Source organism: Impatiens glandulifera, chromosome 8 (genome assembly GCF_907164915.1).
Source record: "Impatiens glandulifera chromosome 8, dImpGla2.1, whole genome shotgun sequence".
Lineage (NCBI taxonomy): Eukaryota > Viridiplantae > Streptophyta > Magnoliopsida > Ericales > Balsaminaceae > Impatiens > Impatiens glandulifera.
The window spans coordinates 1,894,353-1,919,800 of record NC_061869.1 but is presented as its reverse complement, the minus strand read 5'-3'; the positions used below and the strand labels follow the sequence as shown (position 1 = coordinate 1,919,800).

General features: G+C 31.3%; 4 protein-coding genes across 5 annotated transcripts; 2 read left to right on the top strand and 2 right to left on the bottom strand.

The window, feature by feature from the left end:
* Positions 1-2,984: 2,984 nt before the first annotated feature.
* LOC124911475 lies at positions 2,985-3,807 on the top strand. Its single transcript, XM_047451963.1, has one exon. The coding sequence runs from the start codon at positions 3,054-3,056 to the stop codon at positions 3,648-3,650; it is 597 nt and encodes a 198-aa protein (XP_047307919.1). The 5' UTR covers positions 2,985-3,053; the 3' UTR covers positions 3,651-3,807.
* Positions 3,808-7,642: 3,835 nt separating this feature from the next.
* On the bottom strand, positions 7,643-9,211 carry LOC124912493 (protein ALP1-like). The gene has a single exon (XM_047453122.1). It carries the CDS (start codon positions 9,158-9,160, stop codon positions 7,835-7,837), a length of 1,326 nt encoding a protein of 441 aa, XP_047309078.1. The 5' UTR covers positions 9,161-9,211; the 3' UTR covers positions 7,643-7,834.
* Positions 9,212-11,353: 2,142 nt separating this feature from the next.
* On the top strand, positions 11,354-13,222 carry LOC124911978 (protein PHOX1-like). Its single transcript, XM_047452526.1, has 2 exons — positions 11,354-12,957; positions 13,033-13,222. Exons 1-2 carry the CDS (start codon positions 11,391-11,393, stop codon positions 13,179-13,181), a joined length of 1,716 nt encoding a protein of 571 aa, XP_047308482.1. The 5' UTR covers positions 11,354-11,390; the 3' UTR covers positions 13,182-13,222.
* Positions 13,223-14,326: 1,104 nt separating this feature from the next.
* Positions 14,327-24,080, bottom strand: LOC124911605 (pyrophosphate-energized vacuolar membrane proton pump-like). 2 transcript variants are annotated; one of them, XM_047452108.1, is made up of 8 exons: positions 23,685-24,080; positions 22,966-23,540; positions 22,505-22,884; positions 22,351-22,437; positions 21,926-22,256; positions 20,960-21,370; positions 20,557-20,616; positions 14,327-14,419 (listed from the first exon to the last, which is right to left on the bottom strand). In XM_047452108.1, exons 1-8 carry the CDS (start codon positions 23,923-23,925, stop codon positions 14,342-14,344), a joined length of 2,163 nt encoding a protein of 720 aa, XP_047308064.1. In that variant the 5' UTR covers positions 23,926-24,080; the 3' UTR covers positions 14,327-14,341. The 2 variants fall into 2 exon arrangements, with proteins under 2 accessions (XP_047308064.1, XP_047308063.1); XM_047452107.1 differs by lacking the exon at positions 14,327-14,419 and adding an exon at positions 20,062-20,471 and having other exon boundaries at positions 23,685-24,079.
* Positions 24,081-25,448: the final 1,368 nt, after the last annotated feature.

The window sequence follows — 25,448 nt, the reverse complement described above, 5'->3', positions numbered from 1 at the left end:
ATACTATGCATGGTGGTGTAACACTCGTTAATTTATATAAAAGAAAAACGTGTGGCGTAATAAAATAGAGAAGAATAATGTGATAAAAGAAAAGAGGCTGATATGATATATTTTTGTTATGATTATTCCGAACAAGTTTTTAATTTATAGGGTTAATTATTAATAAGAATCCAACCTAATACCTTCAATATATTATTTATGACCTTTGTAAGTTGAATTACCAATCTATTAATTAAGAACATTTTTAATTAGTTAATGCAATTAACATTCATCTTAAAAAAGAATTGTAACTATATTGACCCAGTCAGTTTTCATCTACATTTGAACATTGAAATAAGTTTTTAAACATATAAATTAATTAACCCAAAAAGCTAACCCCATTTCTCAACAGTCAGCACATTGACCTTGATAAAATATGATAATACCAAATTTGTAGGTGTAATTATATTAATTGTGTAAATAAAAAATATGTATACACTTATATGCGTGACTTACAAATCGGTTCAATTATTGTTAATGGTTAGTTCACAAACACTAAAATATATAGTACCATTTACCAAGTTTGATAAAGAGTTCTTTTATTGTGTATTTTATACTTTGAATTATAATTTGGAAAATTTAAATTTGTTACTTAAAAAATACTCCTATTATTTTTTACATTGACAGGTGTTAGTGTTTTTTTCTCCACTCAAATTTTAGTTCAATTTTGTTATGTTTCTTGTAGAATTTTTTTTAATCGAATCGAATTTGTAAACATTTTTTTTTTAATTCGAATAAAATTCTTAAGTCTTCCACGGTGGTTGATACATTTATCTGGAATTAGTGGTTTCCTTTTTTTTAGCACAAAAGTAAATGAATATGCCATGCCATGCCAAATTCAAGTTGTTTATCAATTGTTCATTAAATAGTTTTAGAATTGATTTACCCTATCTAATGTATTTTGTTCATAATTTTTTCATTATTTTGGTTATATATATATATTTATTTGATCCATTATCACTTCACTATTAATTTTTTTTGCTTAATAAGCCTAGTTTTTGCTTTGTTTATTAATTTTTGGAAAAAACATTTATTTTCGTTTAAAATATTTAGTAAAAATTATTTTGAGATTGTTTAATTGATCCGTTCCTGTGTTTCATTTCTTACTACTTATGAATTATTTTAAAACTCAAATGAGTTCATGAATTCCTCTAAAAAAAATGGTAAGATTATGGAATATTTGTTTTTATATTATTTAACATATAAATTATTTAAATTTTATTAATTTTAAGTTACCTTATTTGTAAAGTACTTTTTTTAATTAAAGTGAAAAATAACTCCATTAAAAAAATATTTAAAAAAACGAAAGGCATTGTATAATGTGATCAAAATTAATAAAGTAATCTTATAGCAAATATCATAAAGAAAAAATATTCAATTTATTTTATAAAATAACAATAGAGATGACACAATTTGTAACACCCTTACAAAATTTATGTGTACAACTTGTTGAACAAAATTAACACCATTACATTTTATTTTTTCGTTTGAATAACTATGACACAATTTTACAATATTATAGATACACCTATAGTGGATAAATTTAATAAATACCATCAACCTCATAAATAAATTTAATATTTTTTCCATCCTTTTGTATTACAAATCATGATTTTCAAAGAATATATATTATATTATATTAGTTTAGTGGATACAAATTAAAATGTATAATATATTCTTTTGATCATGATTCAGATCATCTTAAATCATAATTTATATTATCTATAATATAAATATAATTTGTTAACCTTTTTTTTATCATGAAAAGATAATATATATATTACGAAACAGCTCAAATTGTAAAACAAAACAGTGGGTTTCTATCGTACTTTATGAACTGGTAAAGAAAGAAAGAGTAAAATATATATAATATTACATGATCTGGTCTGAATTATAATATAGAAAATAAAACAATAAATATAAGTGATATATAATAATAATAATAATAATAATAATAGTCCATCCACGGTATTTGTTTTACCAGTTTAACGCGACAGGCTATAACTTCCTACCTTCTTTAACATGTCCTTTCTATAAACAACCCACATGGATGGATGCCCTCCTCTGTTTTTTTTATTGTTTTTTATTTCAATAAATTTCAATTTTCAAAGACATTAAATAAATTTAAACATTAATATAAGGTTTTGTTTATGGAGTTTTTGAAGAAAATTGATTTATTTAAAAAATGATAGTTTTATTGAAGTGTTTTTAAATAGCTCATTATCTTACTCTCTCTTCTATTTATCAATTCAATTAATATATACATAATAAAAAAAAATTAAAATATTATTTCATATAAATTAATATTCAATAAAAATATTAAATTAATTAAAAAATATTTTTTCTCAAACACACCTCAAGCACTCTAAATATATATATTTTTTAATTTAATTATTTAAATTCAGCAAAATAATAAAAAAAATCATTTCAAATATAAATATTTTATTTTTAATTTAATTATTTTACAGAATTTGAAAAAGGAATGAAAAAGAAAACAAAGTGTATTGTTTGACTAAAAAATAAATAATTTATCTATAACCTCACACTTTTCGTTTTTACAACTAATAAATGATCTCACCTTATTTTTTTTCTTCACTATAATTCTTAGTTTATATTTTATAAAATAAACTTAAATAAATAATAAGGGTGCGTTTGATTCAGTATTTATTTATAGCATTTAACATTTACATAATAATCTAATATAATAATTTTACGTAAAAAATTATTGAAAAATAAAATCAAATATATTTTACGTTTAATAATACGCTAACAAAATATCAAACGGTTATCCTAACCCTTAACAAAACCTCAACCTCCACGCCAAGTGGAGGCCCCACGCGCGGCCGCTCTCTTATGAAGGGTCGAATTAGTTACAATTAAAATTTAATTAAATTGAAAAAATGGCTCTTTCAGATCCTATAAATAGAGGGCTTCCCTCATAACAGAGTTTGCCAAATTGAAAAGAAAACCCACTTTCTCTCTCTAAAACCGCCTCCTCTCTCTACACACCAAAAATGGCGGCAACATCTCGGAGAACCGCTAGCGGTCCAGTCCTACGATCTCTCTCCCCAGCCAACACTAATCGTATGCCTTCCGCCTTCGCAACCTCCACTTTCTCCTCTCCTTCTTCCTATTTCTTCAACAGATCTGCATCTCCAACACGCGTCAATCTGTACGGCACCACCACCACCGGAGCACCGTCTGTCCGATTCACTTTCGATCGTCCAATTTCTCCCAGCCGATCTATTTCCGCATCGTCAAGGAACGATCACGTTGTCAGGAAACCGAATCGGAATCAACCGTCGTCTCCGGCAACGGCGTCGACGAAGAGGACGTGTATGTGTTCGCCGACGAATCATCCTGGATCATTCAGATGTAGCTTGCACAAGAATCATTCGTCGTCGGTTCAACCGTTTCAGTCTAATCGTCTTAATGCTCGTAGATCTGCTATGACGAACTCGCTTGTACGGATCGGAACTGTTGAAGGAGATCTGGTGAAGAGAGCGTTAGCTGCACTTATTCGTCCGTCTTCTCATCATCAACGGCGGCGCGTGAACTTTCAGCCTAGGCCGAGTCGGTTATCGATCATGTCCAAAGCAGAGGATTCGTGAATCCTAATCAGTAATATGATCTGATCTGCAGGTTCTTCCTTCATATTCTGGCGAAGAAGAAGGAAGGTCGGATTTGGACTAGTTTTTGTGTGGTCCAGTGACTGAAACTCCGATTGATTACAGGACCAAATCACTTCTATTCAGACTGTTTATATATTATATAAAGAGATTAAATGAATGAACACTAAAGGAAATCATAACTTCTGAGATCTCATCCAATTTAATCAGATTTTTTGACTAGAAAACTGAATTCAATTGTTAATTCCGATCAAGAACACTAGTTTGCGTTCACGATTACCATCCATGATCCATCCATCAATCCTTTTTCGTGTTCTAGCTATCCATCCGTTGATTCATTCGTCTTCTTCGTTGGGTATATATCCGTTGATTGATTCATCAGTCGTCGTCTTCGTTGGGTATCTGTTCGTCGTCTTCGTTGGGGAAGTACTTTTTAACCTAATTATTATTTTATTTTATTTTGTTAAATATTCTCATTGATTAATTTTGATTCTCTGTGATTTTTCAGGCGATTATTCCGGCGGCCGTCCGGCCAGCCGGCTGCTCAGAACATGCTGTACAATGATGACCAGGAATCAGAATATTAAAAATATATATTTTTTATAATTAATAAAAAATATATATCAGAATAAATAATAAGCAATAATTACCTTAGCTGGAGCCTGGAAGTATGGACACATGAGACTTGACATAATTTGATAATAAATTATTACTTTGAATTAGTAAATAAATCAACATTTGACATAATTATTTGTTATTAAACTTAATTTAAAATTCACATATATTAATAATAATATTATATAAAAATTATTTTGGAGGTTAAACATAAAGTGATAGAAATTTGGAACCAGTCTTGGCTGAAGTTGGTTGACTTAAAACATAATTAGGTCATGTTTTACAAAGGGGTTATTTTGAAGATTTATAAAGTTAAGGAGTTTTAATAGAAATAAATAAAATGTAGGTGAATAACAAATTATGGTTATATTTGAAGGACTGTTTTGGAGTTTTCTGATTAGGTGTAATGGAATGGAATAGTTTTTTCTTAGGTGACCAAACTCTCTTTGTTTTGTGATGCTAATTAAGTAATTAGGTAGGTGGTTTCTATCACATGTTTAACCTAAATATATTTATTTAGATCTAATATATTATTTTTAATTGTGTTACTTTTTAAATTTGGTGGGTTAACCCGCAAACCAACTACCATACCGTTTTACTTTTACAAAACCAATTGTTGTGTTGGTAGAAATACATGATAAACTAATTAACCTTTAAATTCTCCATCAAGCTCATACTACCATCCCCTACCCAGAACCAATTATATCATATTTACAACATAATTTTTGCCACTTCAATAAATAAGGAATAAATTTATCCTTCTAATTTATCCTTGACCCTTGTTAGGACCCTGACCGCCTTGTGGATTTATCCTTTCAATTTTTCCACTTCAATAAATAAAGGAATATATTTTTAGAACAAACTGGTCTATACATGATGACTATTGATGATTATATTCAAATTTACTTCAAATGCTTTGATGATTCTATATAATTGGGAAAAAAATATGAGAGTTCATGTTATTCAAAAGATATCATTTAAGATCTCGTTTTTTGGATTAAACGTTATTCATGTTAGAATTCTAACGGAGCGTGAAAAAAGTTGTATTATGGCTAAAAAAAATATGGTCACAAGTAGGTTAAACACATATCCTGCAAACACACTTTTAACCCAGGACATGAGGCTAAGATATCTACCTCTTCTTGCCGTTAAACTAGAAGAGAGAATGTAAATGTGGCCCAAAGGGTTAAACACATAGCCCGAAAACACACTTAACCATTTAACTAGACGCAAAATTTGCCGCCTGACAAGCTCGAACTCAGGACCTCTCAAGGAAGTTGATAATATTCACATCTTCTTACAGCTAGACTAGAAGAATTGGTGTATTATGACTAGTCATATGTGTAATGAATGAGATGAATCGACAACTCACTTACTTTTTGTATTGTGGAGGGTGACTAGTATTTTAGTTTTTTGTGGAGTATTACTAAGATTAATTAAATGATACCCGAATCTTTAGGTAGTTGTTAAAAGTTTGGATTGATGCGGTTGATATAACAGACCTACATATTTGAGCTACCATCCAAATTATATTTTGGTGGACTATCTGGTTAGAGAGAAATCGTCCAACTTTTAATGATCGTTATCGTCAAATATGTATCATTCATAATACTATTATTACGACGATTTCTAAAATTCGTTTAGAAAAGGCAGTAGAGTCTGTCGGGAGAATTAATCGTTCTTTTTCTTAAAGATTTATGAGTTCGATAATTTATTAATTATAGTTTGTTTTTTTTTATTGTGCTTAAACTTTTTTTTTCATTTTTAATATAAATAGTTTTTTTTTTTTAAACCAAGAAATAAAATGTTTTTTAATTTGTTTTCCTAATAAATTTACTTTTGAAAAAAAGATAATCTAGAACAACTGGCATATACATGATGAATGATGATTATATTCAAATTGATCTAGATAAGGTTGTGACGAGGAAAGGTGTAGACCAATTATTGCCATAAGCATTAGATGCCAATTCTTTTATATATATATATAAATATATATTTATTTATATAGTTGGCAAGTGGTTCGAATAACCTAACTTGTCACTTTAGAGAGTGACTGTTCTTTGAGACATATTTTTATCTATATTTGCTTTACAATTCATGTTTCAATAATTATCATTGATTCATATATTCACCTAAACTTAAACTGTTATAAATCTAATTAATTAATTAATTACAAAATTCTCAATTAATCCCACTTGAACATGTCAGCATTTTTGCTTCCACCTCAGCTGCCATGTCAGCAGTTTGAAAGTTGGAGTTGGACCGGAAGAGCAAATTTAAAAAAAGTGGAATTTGTGGGGTGGCTGTGTTTCCCTTTCAATCCATTGATGAAGAAAACCCTAAACAACCACCACCAAAATTGCATGAAAAAGACAAACATTGTCTGTCAAATAACTTAAGAAAAGAGAGGATAAGGATAAGGTTAAGGTTTGGTTGTTCAAGAAGGATGAATATAAGGGGACCCAATCATGTTATAGTGGGGGAACTGGCCAACTGTCCATGTGCCTCATCTTGTCCATTTGATGTTTGCTTAATAATTCAGCCAAATCCATTTTTCTTTAGGGTTACATTCATTCAAATAGGTTTACATACATTTGATAGTGTTTGGTATAAGCTACTATATCAACTTATTCTATTAAGAAGAAAATGATGAAAGAAACCGAAAATTAGATGAGATTGACTTAGATGAAAATCAAACCAAAATGGAAACACCCTTTCAAAACGAACTCATTTGTACCCAAATTAAACATATATATATCAAGGAGTTCTCTTTTGGATACAAAAAGTGTTTCCAAATGGACCCAATTGAATTCAAATCAAGCAACATCTATCGAAAAATCCATGACAAACTCCAACATCTATCGAAAAATCACCAACAAGCATGACCACAAAGAATAACACTCAAGTGAGCACCACTTAGATATATCACAAATATTATTGAAGAGAAAAACAGTTATTAACAATACATTTTGATGGATACCCATGAACAGCTTTCTCTTTCAATCTACATTCTCATTCTTATTATACCCAATTAATGAATGCAAAACAATTCCAGCTTTGTATGTAAAATATACTAAAATCCAATAGAGGGTCCACATATAGGCTATAAATAGATAATACATATTTCACAACAAAACATCTATTTCACCTTAATACAATCCAAACTTCAAATGTGTTCTAACTAATTTAACCTCAAACTTATAACAAATCATTATTTATAAACCACGACAACTTCAATTACTAGTCCCAATCTCGCATCCGATTAGGACTCTATATAAATGTGCGACACACGTTACAATTTTACCCTAAAAGTGTAGGAATCGAGTAAACGCGAAATTGGCGAGAAGAATATAAAGGTAATTAAGTAGAGTCTATTATAGAAAGGAAATCCATCAACAGGTCATATAAACCCCCACAATAGTGCAACACATGATCATCTAGGCAATTGAAACTGATGAGTGTCAAAAGATTACATCTACTTACTTGTTTTGCAGTACAATCAAAGCTAACTTCTTTACTATACTTATATAGCTTTCTATCTATAGATAGTATTACTCTTGAATACAGCTTACCAGTTTCAAACTCGAAGCAAGCAAATCCCTTGTCCGTTTCCCAATTTCATCTTCTTCACCACCTTCAAAAGGAGGAAGCTTAATAGAGTCCTTAAAGTAGGTTAAACTCTCTTCCTGCATTTCATCGTCACTGCACTTGATGAGATAATTATGAAGAAGGCAACACGCAACAATAACAAAAGGGAATGCTTCAACAGATTGTTCCTTCCAGCTATGGGACAGAAGCTCCCATCTCGTCCTTATTTTCCCAAAAGCTTTCTTAACCAATTCCATCACATTGTTATGAACAGAGTTGAATGCTTCCTCCTTCTCATTTTCAACAACAGTATAAGGAGTGATCAGCCATGGCAGTAAAGGAAAACAAGAATCACCTAATATGTACTGTGGGATTGAATTGTCATCTCCAATATCATAATAAGGCCCGATTAGCAATTCATTCACAGAAGAGAACAACCTTGATTGGCGAAGGATTGTTTCTGGTTTCATTGCGCTTGACCATCCAGCTGATACATCTAGGAATCTGCCTTCAAGATCAACCAATGCTTGAACCATCAATGAACCATTCTTTCCCAACAGATCACAGTCAATTGAAAAACTTTCGAACCCTAATGCCCCACAACAATTAGGGAGAGATTCCCAGCCGAAACCTGATGTGATACGTTTGAGGTCGGATTCTGATCGGAAATCGAACATGTGACCCATTCTTTCCACGATAGCCTTGCATACAGTGTAGAAGCAGCGGCAGGCGGTGGTGGAGTCCATCATAAACCTCCTACCCACCGATTTGTAGGTTGCCCCATGTGAGAGACGAAATAGAGCTGCGCCTAGGGTGAATTCGGGATGGAAATGGTAGATGGTGGTTAGGGCAGGGGCGATCAAGCGGATTAGGAGATAGAACGAAGGTCTTGACATGCGGAAAGCTTCTACCCATCCTATATCATCATCGTCTGACTGGGATGCTAGAAATCGGTTGAACCAACATGGAGAAGATGGAAGTGGACGAAGGGGGAGAGGAGATAGTGATATGGGTTCGACCAGGGCGAGGAGTCTGGAGAGTGAATCGGAAGTGGTGGAGATTTTAGATTCTAGGGTTAGGGTTTGGGAAGGGAGGAGGACGAGATCGTTTTGGGAAAGAAATGAATGTGCGGCGATGGTAGCTGAAGCGACAAGAGAAATGAGATGGCTAAGGTTGTCAGATTCTTCTTCCTCCTCAAACTGTTGATTCTGACGAGAAACAGCGGCGGTGGTTTCGTATTTCTTTCTTCTAGATCTTCCGACAGTGTTTCTTCCTAGTTGAGGAACCATGGCGGCAGACGAATTCTCTCTGGGCTCAGACCAAGATCACTGTAATTTGGTAAATGAGGTTTCCAATCTATTTATTTGTGTCCAATTTCTTTTCTTAATTGTCACCACCAATATAAATGTAAATATAAAAATAAAATAAAAAGTGAAAAATTATTAATAAATAAGTTTTTGTCTTTTTAAAAAAAGTTATAGAATCCAAATATAGTTTGTTTATGGGCATGATGAAGAATAACTATAGTTTTTAAAATTTATTTAAAATTTTAAAACTTTTTTTCAAAAATCATTTTTCAAGGAAATTTTAAGATAACTTAAAGGTTTTAAATTTATCTTTCTTAACGAGTTATGGCATGAAATAAAAATCAAAATGAATCAACTAATTTTAAAAATAAATATTTTTTATAATTTATTATAATATATATAAAAAATACTAATGTCATGATGTGATGATTGATTATGTTATAAAGAAAGTTTAAGATATCTTAAAATTTATCAAAAATACTCCAAACCTAATAATTGTTATATTTTAGTTATTATATGAAATAGAAATGAAGCAACTGATATTTAAACATAATTATTTTCAAAAATAGTATGACTTTCAAAACTTCTTTCAAACATATTTTATTTCTGTAAATTTCATAATTAGCCCAAACCTTTCTTGATTTACATGAAATTGAAGTGAAGTAACTAATAAATAGCTCAACACATTGACAAAAACTAATATCATTATAGTCTTTCAATATTTTAATGACAACCAGCTTATCATTTTTTTTTTAAGATAATTTAATTATTATTATTTTTGAAGAGTTATTTCATGAAATCCAAATAAAAGAAATTATTATTTACACATAAACATCTTATGACGTTCAAAATTTTATGTCAAGATATTTTTCTTCCTTAATTTTCATAATTATCACGTCCCCCGAGTATGAACCTACTGCAAATCGAAGTAATTGTGATTTTCCTAGATGAGTTATTCCATTAAATCAAAATGAGAGTGATATTTAAACATAAATGTCTCAATAACAAACATTTTTTCAAACCTATCTAACCATTCAAAACTTTCTTTCAAATCTCATTCTTAATCGGACAAGAAGGTGCATTTTTTAATGGTGCCATATGAAAACATTGAATAGAAAATGACCCCCAAAAAATTGGTCTTAATCTGGTTTTGAAGGAATGAACACGATATACAGAAGGATTTTATTGAAGAAGATAAATCGAAGCTACCTTAATCCAGTGACAGCATCGAAATAATTTTCATCGTTTTTCCATGTCTTTCCAATAGTTTCAAATAGTTTTGCAATCATTGAGAGGTCCTGAATTCGAACACGTTAGACAATAAGTTTTACGTCTGGTTAAATGTTTAAGTGTAATTGTGGTTAATTATTTCTGAATCTTCGTTTGTCGCAGCTGAACCCAAACTCATTACTAATGAATGTGAAGAAAAGAATTAGTAAACTCGAATCCATTGAACTTCCAAACATGAAAATGCAATAATATTTTTATGACAAGTTATAACAGAAATCATTGTTGACAATGGCTGATTTACATGAATAAAAAGATCAAAGAATAGTGAATTATTTATAAATAAGAATTTTTTAAGTCTAATAAACAAATGACTAAAAACAAGTGACCAATATGTCATCAAGTGAAGGTATTTACTTATCAAATATATTCTATTAGTAATATAAAATACTAAATGTAATATAATTAAGAGATTAACACACACATGCCCTTAGGACTTTTATATATATAATTTTGAATTATTGAACATTTAAATTTTTTGCATCAAAAAACAAAAGTAATTTTCTTTTTATAATTCCTGTGGTGTTAATGAAAGCTGTTAAACTTCATTGTTCATTATTTCAACTTGAAACCATTGGTTGACATTGATTCCAAATATTCATTCTTGCATGAAATCCCCAAGATCCAGATTTTACCAATTTTTCTTCAATTTTCCAAATATCTTCATCTCAATTACATCGATTTCAAAGCTTCAAGCTGCTAAAAGATCGTCTTTTTCGCTTGATCTAAATTGGTTTGGTTTGGTGGGAAAGCTGCTTTGATCTGCAAAATTTGTGGTTCTGAATTTGCAATGTCTTCTTCTTCTTCAATGGGGAAACAAAATGAGAAAAACAAGAACAAACACAAGCACAAGAACAAGAAGAAACAAATGCTGGGAAAAATCACAGAGGAAACATACAACAGCGATGTCTTGGTATTCATCACAATGTCGCGTGAAGCAAAGGAAGAAGGAAATAGGTTGTTCCAAGACAAAGACTATGAATCAGCCATTCTAAAATACCAGAAAGCCATCAAGTTGCTTCCCAAATTCCACATAGACGTGTCCTATCTAAGAAGTAACATAGCCGAATGCTATATCCAGATGGGCATAACAGAGTACCCTAAAGCAATCATAGAGTGCAGCTTGTCTCTACAAATTTCACATAAACACAACAAAGCACTCTTGAAGAGGGCAAGATGTTATGAAGCTCTCGAGAATTATGATCTCGCAGAAGTAGATGTTTGTCAAGTTTTGCAAATGGAACCGAGGAATGTCATGGCCTTAGAGCTTTACGAACGGGTGAAAAAGGGAAAATGTAGAAATGCTGATGGTTCTACAAGGAATGTTAAATTGGTGTATGGAGAGGAAATAAGATGGGCTCAGATATCAACAACCAATTGTAATATTTTGAAACTAAGAGAGATTATATCTGAAAAGTTTCCAAAATCAAAAGCTATTCATGTTAAATACAAGGATCAAGAAGGAGATTTAGTTACTATCACAACTAATCAAGAACTCAATTGGGCTGAAACAGGTGGAGAAGGAGATCAAGCTTCTATCAAGCTTTACATTGTTGAAGTTAATCCAGATCAAGATCCATTATACTACCAACTTACCAAAACAGAATGTAAAAAACACGAAAACTGTGCAGTTAAGGAGCCAACAAGTATTGACGATTGGATAATTCAGTTTGCGCAAATATTCAAGAACTACGTTGGTTTAAATTCAGATACGTACCTGGATATTCACAAGCTGGGAATGAAGCTATATTCCGAAGCCATGGAGGAATCCGTTGCAGATGAAGAAGCCCAAAGCCTATTCAATACAGCAGCCGAGAAATTTCAGGAGATGGCAGCTCTGGCCTTGTTCAATTGGGGAAACGTTCACATGTCACGGGCGAAGAAGAGATTATACATAACGGAAGATGCTTCAAAAGAAACTGTAGTGTTAAAAGTTTCAGCTGCATACGAATTGGCGAGATCAGAATACCTACAAGCAGGAGATCGATATGAAGAATCGCTGAAGATAAAACCGGATTTCTATGAGGCAGTTTTAGCTTTAGGACAACAGCAGTTTGAGCAGGCGAAACTGTCTTGGTATTACGCAGTAGGGAATAATGCAAATTTGGAAACATGGCCTTCTTCCGAAGCTCTTGAGCTTTATAATAATGCAGAGGGGAACATGGAAAAGGGAATGCAGATGTGGGAAACATATGAAGAGTCGAAACCGAGTAAAGTTAAACTCGGAATGCAGAAAATGGGCTTGGACAGAATCTTCAAGGACTTATCTGAAGATGAAACGTTAGAGCAATCTTCAAACATGAGATCACAAATAAACCTTTTATGGGGAACAATGCTGTATGAAAGATCAATTATGGAATTCAAACTTGAACTTCCTGTCTGGCAAGAATGTTTGGAAGTTGCGGTTGAGAAGTTTGAACTGGCAGGAGCTTCTGAAACGGATATACATCTGATAATGAAAAATCATTGTTCCAATGAATCTGCAGTTGAAGGTAATAAACTATAAATAAACATGTTTTAATGTTTTTATTGACATCTCTTGACAATGTTACATATGATTATTTCAGGTATGAGCTTCAACATTGATGAGATTGTACAGGCTTGGAACGAAATGTATGAAGCGAAAAGATGGGAAAGTGGTGTTCGATCCTTTCGATTAGAACCAGTGTTGAGAAGACGAGTTTCTAAACTCTGTCATGATCTTGAGTATGTCTGATAAGAAACGGAATAGGATTGTCCAATCCGATTTCCAGAGTTTTTCATTATTTTGTCAATGTTATTCTATTCATGATTTGTATTTGTACATCATTTCCCCTTTATAAACTTGTAATAGATTTCAAATAATCAAAGTCATATAGTAAACCAATTCTCAATGATAAGCAACTACTCATAAAACTCAATCAAAAGATGTGCAATAGATTATAAAACTCATAATAAATATATACTTTTGACTATAATGTTAAAAAATATATTTTATCAGAAATTTCAGAATCATTGTAAAAATTATAACATCCTGTTATTAAACAAGTTAATTTAAAATATATTACCAAAATTTAAATATATATCTAAACCATCTTCTGTTTCAAAATATTATTTTGTATGAAATATTTAATAATATTTTTTAATGGTTTTTTTATTCAAACCAGACTCAAAAAAAGTATTTGGCATAATAGAGATTTTTTTACTTATTCTAGATATAATATTTTTAACAAAATTTAACTAATTATTATAGAATTTTCTGACATATATATTTGAAATGAAAAATCAAAAACTATGGTGGCTAAATTTTTTTCCCAATTCCACATCTTTAGGCATAATTAAATCAGTATTTACATATTCTATAATACAACGAAATTAATTTGGAAATTCTAATTATGATTGACCTTATTCTTAATTCAATGTGAAGTTAGGTATAATGAATTTATTTGAATAATGAATAGATTTGGCATATATAATGAATAATAAAACAACATTCAAAGATAACTTGTAAAATTTGAGTGAATAAATCATAATTAACATTGCCAATGATACATGTAACCAAACCTAAAAGTGATTTAACTCTCAATATCAGACCCACTCAAAAAGAAATAATGCATAAGTTAGAAGAAGGGCAATGACAAACTAATAGTAGGATCTGACGAGAAAAAAAAAACATGACAAATAGGATTAGTTCGATGCTACCTGACCATTTAGGTAGTGCCTATATCCACTAAGGCACAGACACATATACAAGGAGAAAAAAATCAACAAATACATACAGACATTGCCTGTATGGGTAGCAATGCTTTATGGGTAGCAATGCCTGTATGGGTAGCATCGAAATAATCGACAAATAGAGAGTAAGAATCTCAGGTAACTTAATGTCATGTTGAGAACTCAACCTCTCTCCTTTAGTGGATCTCCAACAGTGTCACCGATACCTGCTCCTGCTCCTTTGTGAGCTGAAGCACCAGCCTGTCAATTAGTATCATTTGCAATTAGTTATTTTTATAGTTTTGAGAATAGAAAGTTTGTATTATTTTTTTACCTCGATATACTTCTTGGCGATATCCCAAGCACCACTAGTGTTTGATGCAGAAATGGCAATCTAAAGAATGAATACATGAAAACTTTCATCAAGTAATTAGAACAAATAATGAAAAAACTAATGACTTCGGATTCATAACCTTTTTCATGTTGTGGATATGAAAAAGTGGTTATTTTGGTAAAAGGCCTAAAAAGGTACCCATTGGGATCTCTAAGTCAAATTCATCCTTAAACAACAGACACCCTATCCATTTTAGAGCAATAGTTCATCCGTGTAGCATAAAAATTTACCTGAACACCCGAAACAAGAGAGCCAGCAAGAACACCCGATAACGTTTCAACGCCAAAGAGAGTTCCTACGATGAGGGGAGTGAGTATGACAAGAGCACAAGGAGGAATCATCTCCTTGATGGATGCATCTGTGGAGATCTTAACACAGGTGACATAATCAGGCTTGGCAGTGCCTTCCAATAGACCAGGGATGGTGTTAAATTGCCTACGCACTTCCTCTACCATCTTAAGAGCCGCACTACCTGCAATCTTCATTGTCATGGCTGAGAACCAGTAAGGAAGCATTGCACCCACTAACAAACCAATGAAAACCTTTGGAGTCAACACATCAACAACATTGGAAATTGATGCTCTGCTCACAAAGGCACCAAACAGAGCCAAGGAAACAAGAGCAACAGACCCAATAGCAAAACCCTGTGTGTACAATGGCCAGAAATATAATGTAAATCAAGCCACTAGAAAAAGTTGTTTTAATAATAAATCTTATAAGTTATACCAAACATTCAATTTTAACTTTGATAATCTTCCAATGGTATATAAGTTTCGAAATAGGCTCATGAATACCTTTCCTATTGTCGCAGTGGTGTTCCCAGCAGCAGCATCCAGGGCATCAGTCCTTTCTCTGGTTATGTGGCTCATGCCAGCCATTTCAGAAATTGCCAAACCAGTAGCTATAGTGCTCAACATCCCAAGAGCAGACATGTCAATACCATACATAGCAGCAAAGCTAAAACTAACAAAAATGCTGGCTGCAATAGCAAATATAGGAATGATAGCCGATTTGTATCCCAAAGGAAGGCCAAATATCATACTTGTAGCAGCTCCAGTTCGGCAAGAATCAACATGCTCATTAATTTTTTTCTTCAACGACTTATGTGCCACTTCAATTTCATCCAGCAGCTTAACAGCATTCTTATTGTATAAAAACAGCCCAACATACAGATCAAAACTATCACTAGAAGTATTATCCACCAAATTCAACAAAGCCTCGTAACCTTTAGTGTTAATTGGAGTACTCTCAACTCCAATTTCCATCAGCATCCTTCCCACTGTATGAGTTAAGAATTGCGAATTAGAATGCACATCATGCTCTTCACATGTCATTTCGACCATCTCACAACCTTCATTCACGAAAACGTCTAGAAACCTATCAACCCTCTCCTCATTCAGAATTCTCACTTTATCAAACATAAATTTGAGACCAGTCCAACCATTTTTCCCACTCTCAGGTCCAAACATTGGATGAGTACATAAAATATCAAAATGAGATGGTAATACTTTCAGGAACAAGTTCCTTGGAAATTCTTTAACAGATAATACATCAACGAATAGAGTGTTTGAGTTTAGTCTATGAAGAGGCAATGATCGAAGGACTTTCTCTGTCGAAATGATAGAGGTTGATAAGATAATTACCTCAGGCTGTTCTTTGAATAGATCGTCAGCATCGTTGAAGAAAGAGACGCCTATTTCAGTTGCAACTTCTCTGTAGTTTGATCGGGAGTAAGCCAGCACCGTATGTCCCTGCTGAACAAACGCTTTAGCGAGGAACTGTCCGAAGTTTCCAAAGCCGATAATGCCAACCTTGAGAGAGTCGGACGACGTTCTTGACTCCTCGTAGTCGTAGGGCTGCTGCGCAGCATCCATATATTGAACAATGAAACTATTACGTTGGTGGACGCGATAGTTTACGGCGGCAACGCAAGGAGGGATAAATTGAAGCTGTGGTGGACGAGAGTTGACGACGACGGCGGCCTGAGAAGAGTAACGATAGTGTGGAAAAGAAGAGCGGGAAACTATTGAAGAAGGTTGGATAGATCTAGGGAGAATCATAGCGAACCAGAAGCTCAATCACAGATCAAGATAGAGAGATTTTGTAGAACTTAGCAAGAAATGGTGATCGATGAGAGATAATTGGAAGCTTAACTTGATATGTAACAAGATTATGGTGATTTATTGTCCCTAATATAATACTATAGGATATTAAAAAATTTATTGTCGCGATCACATGTGTTAGGACGAAAATAACGCGAAAGAACCCTAATTCGTGGTTGCATCACACGACGGCACTAACGTGTCTCACGACGGCGTACTCGACAAATTAGGGTTCGCGTCGTGTGATCTTTCGTCGAAAATTAAGAAGTTGTTATTTATACCAATTTTGTTAGAGACAGGCATTTTTTCAATTAATGTCATAATTATGGTAATTCCATCAAATTTCCATTAAAATTATACATTAAATCTTAATAGATTGTTTGGTTGTAGAGAAACAAATTTCGAATAATAAAAGATTTAAAATATTATTAGAAATTTTAGAATTATTGTAAAAATTATAACATGGTTGATTTAGAAATCCTAACACGATACAACCCTAATTCGTAACGATCAAGGGCGAATCCAGGAAAAAAAAATTCACTAGGCTCGCTGAAAATATTATAGGTATTATATTAATACGAGTAATAAATGAAAATATTAATCAAATCGTTCCACGAATACCTTACTAAAATAAAATAAATATACGAAATCTAATCAAATATAAGAATACTCGATTTAAAAAAAAATATAAATTTAAAACTATATAGTTAAAAAAATTAGATTTAAAAATGTGAATAGTTAAATTAATTAAATTTTAAATAAATAAAAACTAAATATATATATATATATATATATATATATATAAAGAAAAAAATATGAAAATTTAATTAGTAAAGCTTAATTATGTGAGAATATAAAAAAACGAAAAAAAATATGAAAATAATAACAAAAATACAATATCATAACAAAAACAGATTATTAAATTAATATACACTTGAGAAGAAAATTACATAATATTAATATATATAATTCGTTTTAAAAGAATAAATAATATATCAATCTATATAAAATTTTAAAATATTTTAAAATTAAAAAATATAAAAAAATATTTTACCTTTATATAAATTATTATTTAAACTTTTATCTAATTTGTATTATTAATTATATTAAAAATAATTAACATATAAATATAGTTTTAAAAGAATTAATAACACTATTATATAATTTAAATGATTTTATATATAAAACGAAGGAGGAGGCCAGGTTTGATCACCTTACCTCCAAAAGCCAAGTGGACCAACTATATTTGTTAAATATAAATATATATATATATATAAACTATTTTAAAATTCTACCCTGGGCTAAGTGGCTCCGCCATTCATCACGATGACGGTTACACGACACTGACGTACCACATGACGGCGCACTTGACGAATTAGGGTTTGCGTGACGCGGCGTGGTATTTTCGTCCAAAAATTAAGAAGTTGTCATTTATACAAAATCTCTCTATCTTAATAACAATTAAGAAGTTGTCATTTTTATTAGGCTCAGATCATTTTTCCAATTAATGTCATTATTATGGTCCTTTCATCAAATTTCTCTTAAAATTATACATTAAATCTTAAGGAGTGGTATTTTCGTCTGAAAATTAAGAAGTTGTCATTTATACAAAATTTCTCTATCTTAATAACAACAATCCTCCGAAAATTAAGAAGTTGTCATTTTTATTAGGTTCAGATCATTTTCCCAATTAATGTCATTATTATGTTCCTTTCATCAAATTTCTCTTAAAATTATACATTAAATCTTAAGGCGGTATTTTCGTCCGAAAATTAAGAAGTTGTCGTTTATACAAAATCTCTCTATCTTAATAACAACAGTCTTCCGAAAATTAAGATGTTGTCATTTTTATTAGGCTTAGATCATTTTCCCAATTAATGTCATTATTATGGTTCTTTTATCAAATTTCTTAAAATTATACATTAAATCTTAAAAGAGTGTTATATTATCAAGAAACGAATTTCGGATAATAAAAAATTTAAAATATTTTTAGAAATTATAGAATTATTGTAAAAATTATAACATTGTTGATTCAGAAATTTATTAAGATAATTTAAATATATATCTAATTAACTTTTGTTTTAAAAAATTATTTTGAATTAAATATTTATTTAATGATTTTTTATTCAAATACTCCAGGAGTGTTTCAAATTAACATAATTTTAAGCCAATTGGTATAGATATGATTTTTTTAGCAATTATTACATAATTTTCTGATATTATTTCAGATGAAAAAAGCATACAACCCAAAATTACTTATATTTAGTAGCTCTGGGCACTTTAAAATCAAATTAAATGACGGAATAAAATTGAGTTAAAAGATATTATCTTGTTTGATATTATGTTATATATAATTTTTATTATAAAAAATGTTATTTGAATTACATTAATATTTTATATTTAAATTTTTAATCTTATAAAATAAAATAAAATAAAAATAATTTATCTGACAAAAGTGTTAAAATGGTAACTGCATGCAATTCAATAAAAATATATTATTTTGTTTGATATTTGATTATATATGATTTTTATTAAAAATACATTTGTGTTACAAAAAAAAATGTTATTTAAATTATAATAATATTACAAGTAAGATAATGTATAAGTAACGTTTTTTATTTTATTTTATTTTTTATTTTTCTATTTCTATTTTTATATGTTTTAATCGATTTTCATCATTTATTTTTAAGTATACATGTACTTTTTCCAAAAATATATATATATATATATATATATATATATATATATATATATATATATATATATATATATATATCAAAAAAATAATAAGTCATTGTGAAGATTGCAAATTTACAAGAAAATAAGTTTTATATAATCATTAAGATAGAGCAAAGTGCAAATACATGAACAAGGATTGACGGGTGACTTATTTACGACTAATGAAGGTTGTCTTTCGAATCTATCTTAATCAAATTCAATCCCGAAAACTTATTAAGTCGAATTGAATCGTAGAGGTGCAACGTATTCTCGATCGTCGCAGTACACATTTTTTGTTTTGTTTTGTTTTGGGTCAGAGTGCCATTGACATTTAACTCAAATCTTAGGTTGAAAGAATCTGGCCAATAATCATATTCACGCTATTTTCTTATTTCTCTATTATTCACCCTCATAAATAATCAATCTAACATCCACGAAAGAGAGGGTTCTGTTTAGTCTGACATATTATTTTTTTGATATTTGGTTATTTTAAATTAAAATTTTATAAAAAAAATAAAATAAAAATAATTTATTTTATACATTACATAATTTATTGTTATTTGAGATATAATAAATAATATTTTTATATTTAGGTAGAATAAATTTATTTGAATGAATAATAAAATAGCATCCAAGGTAACCTTGCAAAATTTGAGTGAATAAATCATAATTAACTTTGCCAATATGTAAACCAAACCTAAAGTGATTTAATTCTCAATATCAGACCCGACAAGAAATTATGCAGAAGTTAGAACAAGGGGACTGACTGACTAATAGAAGGATCTGACAAAAAGAAAAAACATGACAAATAGAGGTAAGAATCTCAAGTAACTTACAAACATCAACTCATCTTTAGAGATTCATTCTAAATATTTTTCTCTCATCTCATATTTTAGAAGATCTTGAACAGAATCCCACCATGGGTAGCAAAGAAAGGAGCAAATACAAGCGATTCCACTGCCATAAGCTTGATGAGGATGTTGAGCGATGGTCCTGAAGTATCCTTGAGGGGATCTCCGACAGTGTCACCGATAACTGCTGCTTTGTGTGGATCAGATCCTTTAGGACCAAGAGTCTTTGCATGTGCTGAAGCACCGGCCTGTGAATTTAGCCAAAATTAGTAATCATTTGCAATTAGTTATTGTTATAGTTTTAAGAATACAAAACTTGTATTATTTTTTTACCTCGATATACTTCTTGGCGTTATCCCAAGCACCACCCGTGTTTGATGCAGAAATGGCAATCTAAAGAATGAATATATGAAAATTGTCATCAACTTTATATGAAACAAGTTAAACATAGTTTGTGTTATATACACACACTCGTCAATGGCTAGTGCTGGCTAGCAACAATTCCATTTCGAATGAGCCAAACTACGGATGGCAATAAGTGCCCATAACCTTGTTCATGTTGAGGATATGAAAAAAGTGGGTTATTTTGGTAAAAAGACTTAAAAGGGTACCCATTGGCATCCCCAAGTCAAATTCATCCTTAAACAACAGACACCCTATCCAATTTAGAGCAACAGTTCATCCTAGAAGAAGTGTAGCATAAAAATTCACAGAATTTACTCTGTAATTTATTTACCTGAACACCCGAAACAAGAGAGCCAGCAAGAACACCCGATAACGTTTCAACACCAAAGAGAGTTCCGACGATGAGGGGAGTAAGCATGACAAGAGCACCAGGAGGAATCATCTCCTTGATGGATGCATCTGTGGAGATCTTAACACAGGTGGCATAATCAGGCTTGGCAGTGCCTTCCATTAGACCAGGGATGGTGTTAAATTGCCTACGCACTTCCTCTACCATCTTAAGAGCCGCACTACCTACACTCTTCATTGTCATTGCTGAGAACCAGTAAGGAAGCATTGCACCCACTAACAAACCAATGAAAACCTTTGGAGTCAACACATCAACATTGGAAATTGATGCTCTGCTCACAAAGGCACCAAACAGAGCCAAGGAAACAAGAGCAGCAGACCCAATAGCAAAACCCTGTGTGTACAATGGCCAGAAATATAATGTAAATCCAACCACTAGTAAAGGTTGTTTTAACAATAGGCAAACCATTAAACATTACTAAAGCCGTGACAAAATGATTATATTAATTTCATTTTGGTATCCAATTGGTCAAAGTGGAAAAATTTGTCTTCAAAAAAATATTTTATAGCATGATCTATATTACATAATCGATATATTTTTAAATGTGATTGTGACAAAATAGCACTTTCCATAAAGGTCATTATCAAAATATCATTTTGGGCTGAGAATCAATCCAGTTATGGTTGCTAGCCAAATAGAATTGAAAATGACAGATGCTAGAAAGCGTTCATTTCTTATAGATCAAAAGGTTGAAAGCAATTACACATATAATTATCTGTTCTGTATACCATCTTTTCAACGTGATCATTATTCGGAAAATATCTTAATCATGATAAGCCAATTAAATTTATAACAAACAAATAACCAAAAAAACTTTCAATTTTAACTTTGACAAAGTTCCAATGGGATTGTGACAAAATATAAATTTCCAAATAGGCTGATTAATACCTTTCCTATTGCAGCAGTGGTGTTCCCAGCAGCATCCAGGGCATCAGTCCTTTCTCTGATTCTGTGGCTCATGCCAGCCATTTCAGCAATACCTCCAGCATTATCACTAATTGGGCCATATGCATCAATTGCTAAACCAGTAGCTATAGTGCTCAACATCCCAAGGGCAGACATTGCAATACCATACATAGCAGCAAAGCTAAAACTAACAAAAATGCTGGCTGCAATAGCAAATATAGGAATGATGACCGATTTGTATCCCAAAGCAAGGCCAAATATAATATTTGTAGCAGCTCCAGTTCGGCAAGAATCAGCAACATCTTGCACAGGGCTGAGATTAAACAAAAATAACAACAGAGCTTGTTATTTGTAATCAAGAACAATAAAAATAGGATATTGCACGATACAAAAACGGAGTCACGCACCTGTAAGCATTGCTTGTGTAGTACTCGGTTACAAACCCAATTATAAGCCCAGCCCATAATCCAACACCAACACATAAAAATAGTTGCCTGCAAATGAAGTGAATATTAGATACTTGAAGAGACTTAGCAACCTAGACCGTATAGGAGGACTCACCAGTTCTTTACTTCTTTCTGGACACCAAAGTTAAAGATAGTGAAGGAAGATGGAAGGGCAATCCAACTAACAACAGCAATGCCAATGGTCATCAATATAGTTGAGATAACCAGTTGTCTCTTCAAAGTAGGCTCAATGTCTTGTACAGCTTTGATTTCGTAGAAATCAGTAGCAAAAAGTGTTGTTATCAAGCAAACAACAATACCAATAGAACTGACTAGAAGAGGATATAACATTCCAGTAAAGTCGTGATCAATGCCAAAAGAGGAGATCGAAGCAACAACAAGAGCAGCACAGGATGCTTCTGCATATGACCCAAACAGATCAGACCCCATCCCAGCAATATCTCCAACATTATCACCAACATTATCTGCTATAACCTGAAAAAAATGTACATAGAAACTTAAGCAAAAGTAAAAAAAAAAAACTTTTCTTTACTAGAAATGTAAATTCCTCCTTACAGCTGGGTTTCTGGGGTCATCTTCAGGAATGTTCCTCTCAATTTTACCCACAAGATCAGCACCAACATCAGCAGCTTTTGTATAGATACCACCACCAACTCTTCCAAAAAGTGCCATTGCTGAACCACCAAGACCATACCCAGTTATAGCCTCAAACAGTCCTTCCCAATCATCACCATAATAGACTTTGAATACATTGATAGTAATATACAACACTAGAAGACCATTGGCTGCAAGGAGGAAACCCATGACAGCACCCGACCTAAAAGCAACAATAAAAGCCTTTCCAACACCCTTCCTTGCTTCCAATGTCGTCCTTGCATTTGCATAAGTAGCAATTTTCATTCCAAGAAACCCAGAAATCAATGAAGTGATCCCACCAAGTACAAAGGCTATGGTGCTAAACAGAGCAGTAGCAAGAGCAGGCTTGCATGTTCTGCTACTGTCATATGTACAAGCCTTGTTCTTTGTACTGAATCCATCCACAGAACCAAGGAAAAGGAAGATCAATACAGCAAAAGGAACCATGAAAATCCCAACATACTGATACTCAGTGTAAAGGAAGGAAGTTGCCCCTATAAAATTAGAAACCAGGAAAAACAACAGTTTAAGCATAAAAAGAGACATGGGTAGTTTTAAATAAGCTTCATAACACAATAAAACCCATCAAAATATTCTTTTTCCCAAGTCATAAGATCTGAGCCTAAACATGTCCTTACCTTCAGATATAGCATTCTGAATTTCGGCGCATTTACGGACGATGTTATGGTCGTTAAGCCCTTCCTCCTCCTCAATCAAAGACTCAGAATAACCGTTTTTGCCGTTGTTGGCAGGACTGTCGGGAGAGAGCTTGACTTTAGAGACAATAACATACTGGAAGAAAGAGAAGGCGATTCCGATAACAGCACAAACCGGAATCAATATCTCCGTCCATAGATCTGATAGAATTGTATCCCCCATTGCTGTCGGCGCCGGAGCTCTCAGCAGCAAAGATTACTACTGTAAACAAAAAGAAAAACCCAGAAAAGACGAAGAACGAAGGAGCTAGCTTTAGCCTCTATTCTCTCTCTCTCTCTCTCTATAATTGAAGAGTTTTCGACGTTGGAAAGAACACCAAGAAGATGAGTATTTGCGCCATGACTTACATATATATATATATATTATACAGAGAACTTACACTGATAGAGAAATAGTGTTTGATATTGATATACTAACGTACAAAAGGCTACATATGGGCTGTAGTTATTGTCAAATAAAATATAAAAAAAAAAATGAGGAAAATTAAATCTAACAAATTAAATAGGAAATTATATAAATATTTAGATTTTAATGGTTTTGGATATCTTGTTCTAATATATACCAAGTATATGACTTGAGTTATTTGAAAGGTAATGATAGATAATAATTTTAATATTAATATATAATTATAAAATAATTATGTCAAATTTATTTAAATAATTCTAAACCTAACGATAATTAGTTTGATTTGGATAAGAAAAAAATTATCTGCCTTATTTCTTGCAAATGGTATGGATAAGATTTTCTCACCCCCAATAAATAAGATTATTTTAATAGATAAATGGATAACATTTAGAAACGGTGCTTTCCTTGGTTTTCGGAATCATTTATTTTATTTTATTTTTCTTTTATTTTATAATTAAACAGTAAAAAGTAAAAATACATCAAAAATAAACATAAAAAAAAAAAAAAAAAACTCAGTCCCTCAAATTTTTACTATATACAATTAGACAGGGCAGAAAAAAGATTCATTTATTTATTTCTAAATTCCTTTTTATTACATGATCTTTATCGTTCTTATCTTGTATAAAGTTGTATTATATTTTAAATCAAATTTTCTAAAATAAATTGTCACATATTATTCAATTTCTTATAAAAGATATTCGGTAGGTACAAATAGAAGTTTAATTAATATTAAAACAAAAATTAATAATAATATATCTTTCCTTTTTTAAATAGTTTTTTTTACTAGTATCTCTCAATTAATACTGGAGGTTTTTGGATTTTTAAAATATTTTTTATCTTATTTTTGTTAGTTAACTAGTTTTGTTTTTATCAAAATACTAAAATTATTATTTTATTTAATTATTTATAATTCAATGGATAGAAAAAAAAAATAAAAAATATGTTGTCAATAAACATCAAGGTTTAAATTTTGTTATCAAATAGGTTCTTTTATGGTAAGAAAATGATAAAACCAAAAAAAACCAAATATGAAAGTATATATTATTATTGATTTATCTTAGGCTTAGCTAATTAAAGTATATATATATTATGTGAACGGTTAAATTAAATGACTATATATATTATATTAATTAAGCAAAGGTGAGTGTAAAACTTGAAGACCAAAAAAAAAGATAAAGATAAAATATCCAGCACCGATCCACGTCAGATGCGTGAAACCTTAATTAACTTGGCTAAAGAAAGAAACGACGTAGTATTCAATCATAAGTTATCACTTTCAC

Bases quoted from the DNA above. Each gene is read 5' to 3' on its own strand.
- LOC124911978 (XM_047452526.1), top strand. From the start codon at position 11,391: ATGTCGCGTGAAGCAAAGGAAGAAGGAAATAGGTTGTTCCAAGACAAA. The intron at 12,958-13,032 runs GTAATAAACTAT...TGATTATTTCAG, and splicing joins CAATGAATCTGCAGTTGAAG to GTATGAGCTTCAACATTGAT.
- LOC124911605 (XM_047452107.1), bottom strand. From the start codon at position 23,925: ATGGGGGATACAATTCTATCAGATCTATGGACGGAGATATTGATTCCG. The intron at 22,438-22,504 runs GTGAGTCCTCCT...CTTCATTTGCAG, and splicing joins CAGAAAGAAGTAAAGAACTG to GCAACTATTTTTATGTGTTG. The intron at 21,371-21,925 runs GTATTAATCAGC...TTGTACACACAG, and splicing joins CCACTGCTGCAATAGGAAAG to GGTTTTGCTATTGGGTCTGC.
- LOC124911475 (XM_047451963.1), top strand. From the start codon at position 3,054: ATGGCGGCAACATCTCGGAGAACCGCTAGCGGTCCAGTCCTACGATCT.
- LOC124912493 (XM_047453122.1), bottom strand. From the start codon at position 9,160: ATGGTTCCTCAACTAGGAAGAAACACTGTCGGAAGATCTAGAAGAAAG.